Source organism: Erithacus rubecula (assembly GCF_903797595.1).
Source record: "Erithacus rubecula genome assembly, contig: SUPER_Z_unloc_1, whole genome shotgun sequence".
Taxonomy (NCBI): Eukaryota; Metazoa; Chordata; class Aves; order Passeriformes; family Muscicapidae; genus Erithacus; species Erithacus rubecula.
The window spans coordinates 5,195,276-5,209,321 of record NW_027635590.1 but is presented as its reverse complement, the minus strand read 5'-3'; the positions used below and the strand labels follow the sequence as shown (position 1 = coordinate 5,209,321).

Genomic DNA, 14,046 nt, shown 5'->3' with positions numbered 1-14,046 from the left:
GCCTTTCCTACCTAGATAAAAACTAAGATTTGGAGCACCAAAACAGCCTTTTCCAGTGGACTCCAGAGGAAAATCAGACCCTTCTACAATATCACTGGAAATCTGGTGGAAGGCTGCACCCTTCTACAGGAGCACTGCTTCAGCTGAACCACATCTGCAACTGCAGGGGGACTGTAGCCACCATTTAATGGGACTGCTACCAACACCCTGACTGACGGGGTGCCAGATTGTATTCTGACTCTGTCAGTGTTTTGGATTTGGGTTTTTTTTAATTTGTTTTTTGTAATACTGCATTTCTATTTTAATTTTCCCTAGTAAAGAACTGTTATTCCTATTCCTATATCTTTGCTTGAGAGCCCCTTAATTATCAAAATTGCAATAATTTGGAGGGAGGGGGTATACCTTGTCCATTTCAAGAAAGGCTCCTGCCTTTCTTAGCAGACATCTGTCTTTCAAACCATGACAAGTCCTCTAAAAGAACTGGTGCCTGTGACTTTGAGACTGTTTCAAGCAGCTTGTAGATTATTTCATCCACCTCCTCCCTTTGGAATCTGCAGCACAACTCATGACAATGTCACCGTTAATTAGTCTGCCCTTTTATCCTGCTCCAGAAGCTCTTGACTTGCTCAGAATTCACTCCACAAGAGAGCTCAGCGCTTATCAAATGTTGCCTGACACAGAGCACAATCCTACCTCTGTGCCTTCCTGGCCTGTGCCTCCTAAACCATGTGCACCCTTCGGACTTCACTGAAGATCTTCACTGAAGAAAGAAAATAATACCTCATAACAGTCAGATGAGACTAGGAAATTGTGAACACTGCTGAAGGCCTAGACACATTTTAGCTAGGCCTTTTTTCACAAGTATTTTTCTTAGGCCATGAAACTTTCTCAGCCTCAGTTAGGAATTTTCCCAAGCTAGAGACACCTTCTTTTCTGTAAACACAATAGAAGGAATCATAACAGAGATAAACATCTGCAAGGTCCCTGAGAAAGCCAGGGACAAGGTGTCTTCTTCTCTGACCAATGATTTGTCTGCATTTTGTTTTGCATGAACTGCCTTTTTTAAGGCAATGGTTTCTTTCAATAAATTGCTCTTTCTTGCTCTTTCCTGCATCAAGCAAGAGAGTGTCTTGTTGCTGTGTTTTTTGCTGCTCCATAATCTTTCTCATGCCAACAGGAAATAATTTAGAGTATATGTACAATATCTCTGGAAGAGAGAGACAAGATGCAAAGAGAAGGTTTCAATTAATTCGTGAAGGTTGAGTAACTCATATCTACGACAATTTGAACTAGCTGCACTATATATATATACACATTTGTATGCTGAGAGAGAAAAATGTTGAAAAATCTCAGATACAGTATAACTTGGTGCATATTAACACTTTCATATTTTTTATTCTTTTGAATTCTAACTCGACAACATAATACTGTATGAATATAAAACCACATGGATACACATGCATATATACATTTCTCTTTTTTGGCTATGTCTTTGCTGAAATGTGCAAAGCATGTTTGTTCTTGTAAATACTATACCTAATTACCATATCTAATTTAAACAGTTTCCTGGGTCTTTTATGTTCATGGATGTTACAAATTCTAAGTTTCATACACAGTGAGCCATCAGCTAAACGTGCATATATTATGATTTCCAAAGAATATTATTAAATTATCTAGTAATAAACCCCCCAAAATAGAAAACTGTTTTGGTTTTACCAGAGGAAAAGGCTAGATTTCATCTTTCTCCTGTTTTTAAAACAGCTCTGTATTTTGATATATTTGACTTCTATCACTTGAAGCATGTGAGCATATTTTTCTTCTCTTGGGTATTGCATGTGTCTATCAAACTGCCATGAATGCTTAAACAGGGTAAACAGAGTTAGTCTGATATGTTTCTGGGAGTGAATACCCATATCCACATCAATAGGTGTGTCACAGTGTCTCAAGTGGTCACAATGAATATAGCAGCTTATGACACAAAAGATTACTTGGATGCAGATTTACTACCAGAAGCTGCAAACTTTTTTCTGTTTGTATAGAGGCTTTTAAAGACGTGTTTCATTTTCCTTCCTTCCCCTGTGGAAAGAGACATGGGGGTTCTTTCTGACTCCCCAGGTGCTCTATATGCACCTAACTTCAGAACTCTCTAGACTCCTGCTCTGAGCTCTCAGGCTCCTACTTGTCAGGTAGCCTTAAATAAACAAAGGAGCTAATAGTTAAAAAGGTTAACTATTACAAAGCACATCAGTCTCAACAGTACACAGACAAGCAATAGCAAAAAACAATGGCGAGCAATGGCAAAAGCAGTAGCAATAAGCAATATGTGAATGGCTAGAAGCCCTGGAAAAGGCAGTAGCTAAAAGCTGAATGGCTAAAGCCTGTGGCTAAAAGCAACAACTCTCCTAATACGTAGTCTTTTTCCAACAACCTAAGATGCAAGCTCAGACCACCATTCTTTAGCCTATTAGAATTCTAGTTTCTTAGCACACCAGGTTACACATAGGACACTACACATACACTCTATCGTGTTCTAAGAAATATAAGCAATATTCTTGCTATAACTCTATTATGTCTAAGTCCTGTCTACAACTGTGGGCTTGGAGCCTCAACTGAAGATATCAGTATTTTTGCAACCTTCACTAGAACACAAGTTACTGCGGTGGAATCCAGACCTTTTACTCACTAAAAACACCAGAACTCATTCTAAGACTCATTCAATCCCTAAACTCTCTCTTCAGAGAGAGCCCTGACTCACTGACTCCCAACATTCTCCCAGTTTTCTCGTACCCTCTTTAGTTAGCACCTCATCCATACCTGCATCTACAAAAATGGAACAAACCTAGAGAGGTTTGGAAAATGAACAATTTATGTTCATTTTGCAAGATCTTTATTTGGAATTTTTCAATCAGGCAAAATATCTATTATTTTGGAAGTCTGAGTGGATGCTATATGACTGAGACTTCATTTCAAAGAAAAATGTCTAATTTTTAATTTTCATCTGTACCTTCAATTTAATGTGTAAAACTTGCCAAGTGAGCAAAGTGGAACAGACTTGCACCAGCACTGAATGAAGTAGTGGAAATGTATTTGGCATAATAGAGAATTAATTCTACCATAGTGCATTAAACTAGTGGGCTTTAAAATAGGGTACCAGTATGTCCATTCCCAGTGTCACTGAACAACCTTAAAAATTAAAGACAGAAGTTTCAGATGCCTGGGTGCAGATACTTATCTACCTGATGTGTGCTACAATGCTGTTTGCAAGGAGCTAGAGACAAAGACTCACTTTTTCCTTGGGTTTAAGACAGAAATAACTGATACTTCTTATTTCCTCCCTGCTCCCCACACATATTTGAATTTAGAAATGGAAACCTGATTATACTTTGAAATTTCATTGCCAAAGACTAAAATTATGTTGTCATGGCCAGGCTTAAATTTACTTTTTCCTTAACCACTACAAAGACTGCTACTAAATTTTCTTACCACAAATATATTCTGAATCAAATATATTCCCAATTCAAATATATTCTGAGAGTTTTAACTCACCTATGAGTTAGAGTGTCTTGCTCTCAAAAGAAGTTTTCAGTAACTGCCACTCCTTCCATGAATGCTTTATTTATATCTTCATTTTGCAAAGTATTCTACAACTAAGTTCCGTAACACTTTTGTCAATAGAATGTAATTTTACTCATATCATTCTGTCAATAAAAAGTCAGCAGAATATAATCTTTTTGTTCACTGAACTAAACTGCAGAATCTTTTTCCATATGCATATTAAATACAGAATGTTTACTAATGGAAAACATGATATTTTCTCTGAACAAATTGTGATTGAATACTGAGAGTTTTAGAAAAAGTTAAATTCTCTAAGACACCTTTAACTTCACAATTTTGCGCAAATGGTATCAGTGCTGAGACATCCCAGAGAGCTCTGTCTCTCTGTCCAGGCAGTGGGATTTGGGAGACTTCTTGTAGAAAGTAAATTTGCTTCTGAGTTTTTAATACATAATTGCTGCAAGGTTGGTTGTTTTTTTAATATAAATATTTCCTGGGAATAAGAAGCTGGATGGGCTGGTAACTGTTTTACCTATACCTTAAGTTTTACTGCTCTGTTCATTCCTACTTGGATGTATAAGGGGTAGGGTACAGACTCCAAAAACCTGGACTTTCACTCTTCAAACTTGCTGCGGAGGAAATAAATGTCATAATTAATTTTTCTGGTATGTTTTTATAGTCAATGACACATTTTCAGTGTCTCTGTGTTGCCAACTTAATTCTTTATTATTGCTCTCTTGATAGCACTTCATAGCTGTGAAGAACGTGTACTGACTGAATGGTTGGAACAGAATTTGTGAAGAGGATTGAGGGTAAACATACAGTGTGACCTTGAACTTGGAGTATAGGAGACCCAACTTTTCTTTCTGAATTTTCCACTATGATGGCATTCACGGTTTTCTGTAAAGCACCTGGAGATCTATGGACGAATTGTTTTATCACATTGTTATCATACTACAGGATGATAGGATTTTGTCAGCATGCCATATGAATCAACTTTCTAAAATTACTATCAATCTAGAGGAGAATTGAAAAAATGCTCTTGGTTTGTTTGGCTTGGTATTTTTTACAATACACAGAAGAGTATTCGTCAATAGTTCTGTACCTTTTTCTTTTCAACAGGGTGAAGGAACAATTACTGGGAAATGTCATTACACTGAGAGAATTAGCGTTTTTTTTAGAAAATGAATGCAGTGATAACTAAGTGTTTGGATATAATGTCTGATGTTGCTTCAGTAAGAAAAAAAGAACTTATTTTAAAGTGGAGAAAGAACTTCCCTTAAAGTGGATAAAAATAATTTATATTGCTCTCCATTTTGCCTATTGTCTTGTGAGGTGATACCTCTCTTTTTTTGCCCTGGATATGATTTTAAACTTATTTTCCCATTCTGCATGTAGGTTTAATACATAAAATTTGATTTAATGTTACGTTCATCAAGGGCACACATGCTACCCAGTTTAGTTGCTTCCTGCAACAAAGGAGTGATTGGAAAAACTGGCATGAAGTTGTTTATGCTGAACAATGCTCACAAATTCTTCATTGGATAACTGTTGTTCACAGGTTGCCAAGATGTCTGTACTTTTCCCCCAGTACTCCGGCAGTTAAGATAATGATGTTCTCTTATAGTATAAGAGATAATGTATTTCCTAGTAGAGGAAACAGCTAGAAGTTTTTACAAAATTGCAAAGCATTTTTTGCCTCCCTGAATTCTTGACATTTACTGTGAGGCATAAAAATTAACAAAACTCCAAACTACAGAAAGCAATTTTATATTTTGTCTAACTTCCTGTTCTCTAACTTATGCTTACTCTACATTTACATGCCTATTTATATGTACACACAGTATGGAGATTCCCACTGAATCATGTGAACACCTTAAACTATATAGTTCCATACATATGGGAAGGAAGACAGCCATATCTCTTTACTCTTCTGATATTTTTGTATTACAGGAGCTTCACAACTTCCAAACACAAATTTCTTTCTCTTTTGCTAATTTTTTTTTTTCATTGTTCTGCTGTATTTGAGAAAGAGGCTGTTCGTTTTTTTGGCACAAAGTTTTTCCTTGGGTATCTGCAAAAACAGTGCTTTTATCCCACAGCATGATCCTATAGGGCCATAATATTCCATAAGTATATGTGTGTTTGTGTTTGCACATCTGAGCTGGGGGGTGTGTAGGAGGTACTCACCACTAAAATGGCATCCAACAGTAAAAACAAAACTATAGACTAAATATCAGGGCATCTGTCCAAATCAAAGTCTTCAGTTTTAATAAAGCTGTACATACAGTCAATATTCTTTGTGACGTAACGCTTATAAAAATATTATGACAGCACTGAAAATATTTTGACAAGCAAGAAAGCTATTTAAAATAGAAGAGGCAACCCAATTAGAGAAAGCCAAAGTAAGATGGCCTTCTTGAAAATCTCTGGGAAGGGCTGTGATTTTCCTGCATTGCATTTGTTTACAGTGAAGTGAGGGAGTTGAAGAGAGGTTCAGACACATTTCCTCTAAAAAATACCAGAAATCAAGAAAGAACCAGAAATCAAGTTTGAAATTAGAAGAGGTAAAAAGAGAAGAAAGATTTTGTCTTGAATTGGGATATGAATTGGGATGTCTGAATCTTGTCAACAATCCTAAGTATCAGATTCTCCTGTAAGGAGTACACCAGAATCTCATTAAGATGGCCTCTATAAAATTAGTATCTATTTCCTTTTCCAAGCATCTCACAAGAAATTGTTAGAAATTTTCGGGGTAATCCCAGGTTATATTTTTTTTGTTCAGATCTCTCTTTGTAATCTTGTTTCTGATTATGTAATTACAAATGTTGTCCTTCAACTCGCTAGAAGGAGTATGCACTGTTTCTATCTTTTAAGTCTGATGTTAAGTGTGAACACAGGTTGAAACTAAAACACTAGAAGCATTCTGACCAAGCATTCTCTCCTCAAAGAAGAGCTTCTGTGTTTATTGGCAGACATTTGTCCTTCAAACCTAGACACAGGGTGATGGGGCCGGGTATGGCGAGGTCTCTGTGCAGCAGCAGAGCACTGAGCACGATGGCGCTCGTCTCAACAATGACTTCATCCACATCTTGCAGCAGGTGTGCAAGGCTTTCAGTCGGGCCCTGCATTCCTTTGTCCTGCATGGAACACAAGGTTGGGCAGCCCCATGCTGCTGCTGCTGCCATGGAGCCCAGGGGCCGCAGCTCTGTCCTGGAGCACTGGGGCAGCTGGAGAGTAAGGCAGGAGAGTTGAGAGCGCTGCCATGGCTCCCAAAGCCCAGCTAACCTCATGGGGTTGCTTTCCCCAGTGCCACGCTGCCAGCACAGCTTCAGCCGCTTCCTCCTCCTCACCATCATGGGGTCCCTGCTGAGCACCACGAGGCCTCTGAGAGCCAGGCACTGCATCTCCCTGGACTCTGCACACTGTGCCCCACCAGCAGCAGGCAGGGACTGTGCTCCTGCAGGGCCTGCTCAGCCTCCTTGTCCCTCCTTGTCCCTCCTTGTCCCAGTTCAAACCAGCCTGGGCACCTTGGGGGTGTCCCCACCGTCCTGCTAAGGCCAGGCCTCCAGGGCATCTCCGCAGGCCCAGAGACGCTCGGGGAAGCGCCAGAGCAGATGGGTGGCAGGAAGAAGGTGGCAGGCTGGGGACTGCTCATGGTCTCTGCCACCCAGTTCCTCAGGGCTTCCCACCCTGCCCTCCACACAAGCCCTCCTGTCCCATCATAGCCTCCCGCCATCCAGCCCACACGCATCCCCCTCACGTCTTCCCACTGCCTTATCCTGGCAGAATTCGGCAGCCCCACATCCCTTCATGGCCTCCCATTGTCCCGTGCCCTCCAGGCCTAACCCAGACCTGCCTGGCTGCTCAAGGAGCTGCAGAGGAGCCGGATTAAAGTCAATAGGCACCTCAGAGCCCTCAGCAATCCAGCCAGCAGCACACGGGCAGGGCACAGCTGGCGTTTCCTGGCTGGCAGAGGGCTGCTGGCCATCTCCAGGGACCAGGCTCTCAGGAATGCCTGCCGCAGCTCCGGCCTCGGCCCAGCCCCTCTGTCGGAAGCCTCAAGGCTTTGGCAGAACCACCAAAGGCCAAGGGGCTTTTTGCGAGGGTGCGGAGCCGTTCATGGAGGAATAGCGAGGGCATCAGCCAGACCATCAATGTGATTGATAAAGCATAATCCAACTTTATTGAGAGCATCAGACAGTTTTATAGCCCAACATAGCATAAATCAGCATTATTCATATTAGTACAATCTTATTGGTTTTTACTATGTATGCTTTCTCTTATTATTGGTTATTGCAAGTGTGAGATAATCGCGCCTACTGAATTTCTAGCCAAAAAGCATACATGCTATTCTGCGGCTCCTACTTCCCTTATACTTATTGCTATATAGTATCCGTCCCAGGGTTATGCCTCGCTTGCTACGTGCTTACCTGGAAGTTAAGGCCTTGATTGAACAATGGACATGTGTATTACTTATCGACTAACTCTGCAAATTATGCTAGCTCTATTGCTTTTGCAAAAGTCTCTTAAAAGCAAACACTGCTGCTCAGCAAAATCTGCTTAAGAGCAAGGCCTAGCTGCTACTTAGCAGGAGCTGCTCTCCTGCAACAAGGCCTCAGCCGAGCCATATCCACAGTTGTGTCCATGGCTTTCTAAACAATTCTCAACAATTCCCCCTCTTTTATTTTGTGCAAGAAAAGCATGACTCATGGCAGACTCTGCTATGCGTGCCATACTTTTCTCCAAACATTGAAAAATGCATGGAACAAGCAGAAGTACACCACAGCTTTTGGCCACTTTCCCTTCCACACCACACGCTTGGCCAACTTGCCAAGCACAAGCACACTTTTTCCTCTCTTCCCCACTGGCCTGAAGACTACGGGCACTAAAATAAAGCTCCTGGATCTCTGTGTATAATGACAGCAGTTAATTAATCCTACTAATCCCTAAATAACTAATCTAGTAATTTACTGATTTGCTAAATTATTCACAGTAAGCTGAAATAAAGTAAATGAAGTGGAGAGGTTTCCCCTGCAGGCTCAGGGGGCCCCAGCAGGTGCACCCTCCCACATCAGTTCTCCACAGCACGCCAGCAGGAGAACCAGCCACCGCCACCCAGGGAAGGCTGTGACTGCCAGAGCTGGCGAAATCCACCTAGAATCCTCTCGAGTCGGGAGGAGGGAATGCTCTGTACAGTCATGTTTATGTACAGAGTTTGAAGTGCCAGGCATGAGATGGCAGGGCTGATATCATCTGCCATGTCCTGAAGGGCTGGAAGAGAAAGAAACAGAGGCACAGTCAGAGCCTGCATCAGCGGGGATTGTTAGGAATGAGTTCAGGTTCCAGAGTGGGATTGGCATTTGTTAGTAAATAATTTGTAAACTGTTAATAATGAGTTGTTTGTTTAAAAGTCGTTGGAGAAGTTGCAGTGAGCAGGGCTGCGGCTATGTAATGATCGACCGTCAGTGGGTGGGCGCTGCAGTGCGGGCGGTTTTGTCAAGGGGAGGCGACAGTTAACTGACAGGTTCAGCTGGAACCTTCTAGAAGAATGACGTTATCGGGGGAGCGCCCCAGCTTAAACAATGATTGGACGGCCCTCCAACCTATCAGAACATCCAGCGAAGAGAGCCAATCCCAAGAGAGAATCAGAGATGATCTAACCCGCCCAGCGGAGGGGGTATAAAAGGCTGTTCGGGGCTCGAAGCCCCGCCTGCTGATGGTGCTGGGTGGCTGGGACAAAGCTGGGTGTTACAGCGGTGCTGTTTAAATTTCTGCGGCTTGCTGCGTGGGGTTCAGGCTTATCTTGAGTTCCCGTTCTCGGTTGTTGTTTCCAATAAATGATTTAGTATTTCGAAAAAGACGTTGGTCTCGTTTATAACAGGCACCTGGAGAGATTCTCCTGACCTGACAATGCCCCAAACCTCTTGCAACGCCCTGGACGCAGCAGGAGACAGCAAGGAGCAGCAGGAAGGTGCTGGCCCCGAATCTCTCTCGCACAGGCCCCTGAAAGGTCTCTGTGCTCTGCCCGCGCCCCGCTGCTGCGCGCAGGGAGCAGAGCCCTACGCAGCCGGGGCGGGGAACGCAGCTGCCAGCGCCAGCCCGCGCTGCCAGCCCGCTGGCCTCACTCACCCCTGCACATGAGCTGCAGCTGTCGCTGCTGCTCTCCCGGGAACCGCCCGGCCAGCCCTGGGAATGCAGGGCCCGTCACGGTCCCAGCGGCATGGCTGCCCCACAGCGGCGCTGCCAGCCCTGTGGCCGCCGCAGTTCCTTCCCCTGCAGGGCTCAGCCCTCGCTGCATTTTGCTGCCCAAGGGCACGGCTGGCACCGGGCGGCAGCAGCCCCGAGGGCAGGCGGGGCTCCACGGCCCCGGCCCGATGGCAGCAGCTGCCGGGGCCGAGCTGCGGCCGGGCGGGGAGGGAGCCGGCCGTGTGCTCACCCATGAACCTGACGGCCGCCTCTCGCAGGGGCTGCTGTGGGCTCCGCAGGCACGGCGGGGCTTGCCGCAGCTGCTCGGCCGCTCGGCCCATGTCCTTTGCCAGCTGCGGAGAGCGGCGGGGGAGAAGGGTCGGGGCGGGCTCTGCCCCTTGGCCCCGGGCTCCCCTGCCCGCACAGCCCCGAGGGGGGCAGAGGGCCCGGCAAGGCGCGGTGCTGCCCCGCAGCAGAGCCCCGCTGGTTCGGGGCTCCATCAGCTCCATCCTTGGGGCCAGAGGAGGCTGGAGAAGAGCCTGCCTGGGCAGCCCGGGGAAGGGAGCAGCATGTGGAGTACAGGCTGGTGCTCCTGGGTGCAGCACTGGGCAGGGGCCACAGCTGCCAACTCCACAGACTGGGCACTGTGGGCAGGGGCTTGTCCAGGCTGGGGCTGGGGCTGGGGCTGAGGCTTGCAGGCTGTCCTTACCAAGCACTTGCCAGATTTCCACATCCGATTAGTCACCACCAGGTGCTCCAGGTTCCTCCTCTTGAGGAAGCTTACCACAGCGAGCAGTGTTTCCCGAGAGGCTTGCAGAGAGCCAGAGATGGCACCGCAGCCCAGGGCACAGGAGCTGCGTCCTTGTGCCAAGGCCATGAGGAGGCTGGAGCCCACGAGCCAGCCAGCCCGTGGGGGTGCAGCCCTGTGAGGGAGGGAGTGCGGCAGCACGCTCAGGGGCTGGCATGGCAGCACTGCAAACGGAGGGGCCGCAGGGGCCTGGAGCTGTGTGCCTGTGTGGCACTCAGCAGGGACAGGCTCTGCAGGGTAACGAGGGATGAACCCTAAGCCCTCAGGGTGGGTGGGGCTGCCCAAGATACCTGTTACCTGATGGGGCCCAGTGCAAGAGAGTCATGAGCACATCATAGGGGTATTCCTTGGTGAGCTCCAGCAGGGTCCTGTCCAGCCTGTGCCCAGCAGACTCACTGGCTGTGAGACACTTGTGGTTGGTACCTTCACCATGGCTGGCACCTGCAGAAGGCATGGGGAGATTTGGAGACCTGCCTGAGAAGCAACTTCCCCAGCTTCCCCTGAGAAGTGTTGCCTTTCCCACCACATTGGGCTGGGCCTCAGAGGCTGAGGGAACCCAGCAGAGCTGGCCTGAGGTGCCACACAGCTCCTGGGGTGATCAAGCCCTGGCTGAAGTGAATAAGCACGGGCCGAGGCCTTTATTAAATAGCAGCTCTTTTTATTAATGGGGGTCATAGGGAGGCCCGACGCCTGCTGCTGCTGCCCCTCCAACGCAGAAAGGAGTTTCCCACACAGTCCTGTCCGAGGGCAGAAATGGGAGTTCCAACCTCACAGGCACATCCAGAACTCACAGAGTGGCTTGTTGGTTTAGGGGGTTACGACCGTTGGTTGCTCTTAAAGTAACTGTGAACAGATGGCTGTGGAGACAGAGATGGTTCACAATGACTGATGACATGGCTCGTTGATCAGTATAGTCTAGAGGTTTGATTTTGGTTTGAGCTCACTGTTCTTGGGGGGTTTTGCTCCAAGCAGGAACTTTCAGCAGCAATGGTGCTTGGGAGTCGTGACAAATCTGCATACCAGGCATTGCTATCTTGATGGACAGGCAGCAGCAGGGCCGGAAACGAGGTAGGCGAAAGGGCGGAAGTAGGAAGTAACTGGGTAAGGGAACACTATAAACTGGGTTTGAGGGTAAATTAGGGATTTTACACTTAACTGGGGAAGGAAATACATTAGTTAGCAATCGGAGATGAAACCAGAGCCACACAAAACAGGCAACAAGCAAGAACCATAATTTAAAAGAGGCAATTAACAATTGTAACTCTTTAACTGTCCGAAACTATTCATCACAATTCCCCCCTTTTTTCTTTTGATCGGGCTTAGCCCGCATCAATTTGAAATTGGAGTTTCTTGGGAATAGAATTTCCTTAGTTTTTGGTATTGATTTCATTTGTTTCTGTTGGGCATTCCCAATATTTTGATAATTCTTTTATTTCCCAGAAGGAATTTATTTGCTTTTCAGCGCATTCATACAAATTATACCCTTCATGATAAATACATCCTTTTTCCTTTTTGTTCACAGACCAATATTTGTTAGGCTCTTTAGGGATCCACCTTATAATTGAATTTTTTTTGTAGTTGGGTGTCTTTTGCATGCCATGGTTCCTACAAATGTTTTGTATGGATTTCCTGCTCTTTTTATACATTCTTCTCCAATTATCTTATATTTTAAATTCCATTGTTCCTTCTTTTGCCTCTGTCCCTGAATTTGGGGTGCTTACTTCATTTGTTTCCATTTCAAGATTTCTAAGGGCTTTAAGCTAATTCCTTCCCAAGGCCAAATTTCTGACATTTGTGTGTTTCCGCATACCCAACAATTTGTTACATTTAGCTCTTTACTAATTCTTTCGACCAAATCTATGAAGAATTTTTTTCCCAAGGACCTTTCCAATTCATTTTCTTTTTTAGTAGCTACTACCAATTGTTTTTCCTTAATTAAATCTATTGGTTCTCTTTGGTTTCCTGTATGTTCGAAACAAAGCCAGGCTTCTCCTGCAGGGCACTCCCCAAGTAAGCGCTGGCGGTATGTCACAGTGTTTTTAGCAATCCAGTAAGTCTTTCCACTCTCCCGACAGGTGGTTATTTGGGAGTTATTAAAACAACTGGGATTTATGTTAGTATGGACTCTGATTAGAGACCCCAAAGTTTCTTCATCATAAAGTGGGTGGTAGCACTTAGTGCACTGCATTCCTTCGCTCCTCGCGAGATTGCTTGCAAGCAGAGCCATTAAAATTCCTCCCAAGAGTCCGGTATGAACCCCTGTGGGTCTCACCCGGTCTTGCCTCCTGGGGGTGGGGATCCCTTTGGGTAAAGCAACCGCTTCCCAGAGTCTCTCCATTTCTTTTTCCCAGGCTTATTCAATTAATGGCTTCTGGGGGATGCTCTGCAGGAGAACCAGCCCTATATTGTAACTGAGGGTTTAATTTGGTGGTAGAAGACTAGGTGCTATTTAAACTTGGAGAAGAATGTATGAACTTGCAACATGAATTGTGCTAAACTGGTACAAAACTTGTCATTTTACAACACTACTTTTTAACTTTATGGTTACAACAACAAGTAGTTGAAGTAGCAGGGATTTAACCTTATACAAAGTTGCCTCTGAACCTTTTACTAACAGCAGTAACTGAACTGTTTTAACTGTTGTTTTCTTTCCTTTTAAAAGCAAGTCGGAGACCCATAGGGCTCTTAGCCACAGTCCATTCAGGTGTTTCTGGGTGAGATATCACGGGATTTGATTCACCAGTGGGAGATGGAACAGGTCCTTTTATTCTGGAAATGTGGGTCCAACCTCTTTCTTGTGTTCGCATAGCAGTGTGTGTAGTGAGTAGGACTTGGAAGGGGCCTTCGTATCTAGGAGATAAAGGAGTGTTAAGTCCAGGATTTAACAAGAACCCCATCCCCTGGGCTAATCTGGTGGGCATTTGAGCCAAGCAGGGAGGTTTGAGGTAGATAGGCTCTCTTTTTAAGAGACTCTATAGTTTTTCTAATAACTTTTAGGTACTCTCGGGTTGCAGCCTCTCCCTCCAAGTAGTTTGCTGAACTGAAGGGGGTACTTAAGAAGGGGAGACCAAACATAATTTCATAGGGGGAGACCCCTATGTCAGCACGTGGCCTTGTTCTAATACGTAATAAGGCAAGAGGCAAACACCTGAGCCAATTCATTTGTGTTTCCTCAATTTTGTTAACACATTTTTTAGGGTTTTATTTATTCTCTCCACTCTTCCGGAGCTTTGGGGGTGCCACGGAGTATGCAGTCTCCATTTAATCCCCAGGGCTTTGATAATTTGGTGTAGTATTTGAGAGGTTAAGTGAGGGCCTCTATCAGAATCAATATTGTTAACCAATCCATACCTAGGGATAATTTGTTCCAGAATTATTTTTATGACCACTTCTGATGTTTCCTTTATTTCTTCTAGGAGCAGACAGTGTTGTCTATGAATACCAAAGTTTTTTTTCCTCTTCTTTTTTTTTTTTTTTTTTTTTTTAATTTTTTT

At 44.7% G+C, this 14,046-nt stretch overlaps 1 protein-coding gene across 2 annotated transcripts; it reads right to left on the bottom strand.

Moving 5' to 3' along the window:
- Positions 1–8,489: 8,489 nt before the first annotated feature.
- Positions 8,490–10,506, bottom strand: LOC306814665 (uncharacterized protein). Of its 2 annotated transcripts, XM_079330926.1 has the most exons (4): positions 10,454–10,506; positions 9,995–10,097; positions 9,688–9,744; positions 8,490–8,829 (listed from the first exon to the last, which is right to left on the bottom strand). In XM_079330926.1, exons 1-4 carry the CDS (start codon positions 10,475–10,477, stop codon positions 8,630–8,632), a joined length of 384 nt encoding a protein of 127 aa, XP_079187052.1. In that variant the 5' UTR covers positions 10,478–10,506; the 3' UTR covers positions 8,490–8,629. The 2 variants fall into 2 exon arrangements, with proteins under 2 accessions (XP_079187052.1, XP_079187051.1); XM_079330925.1 differs by lacking the exon at positions 10,454–10,506 and having other exon boundaries at positions 9,995–10,268.
- Positions 10,507–14,046: the final 3,540 nt, after the last annotated feature.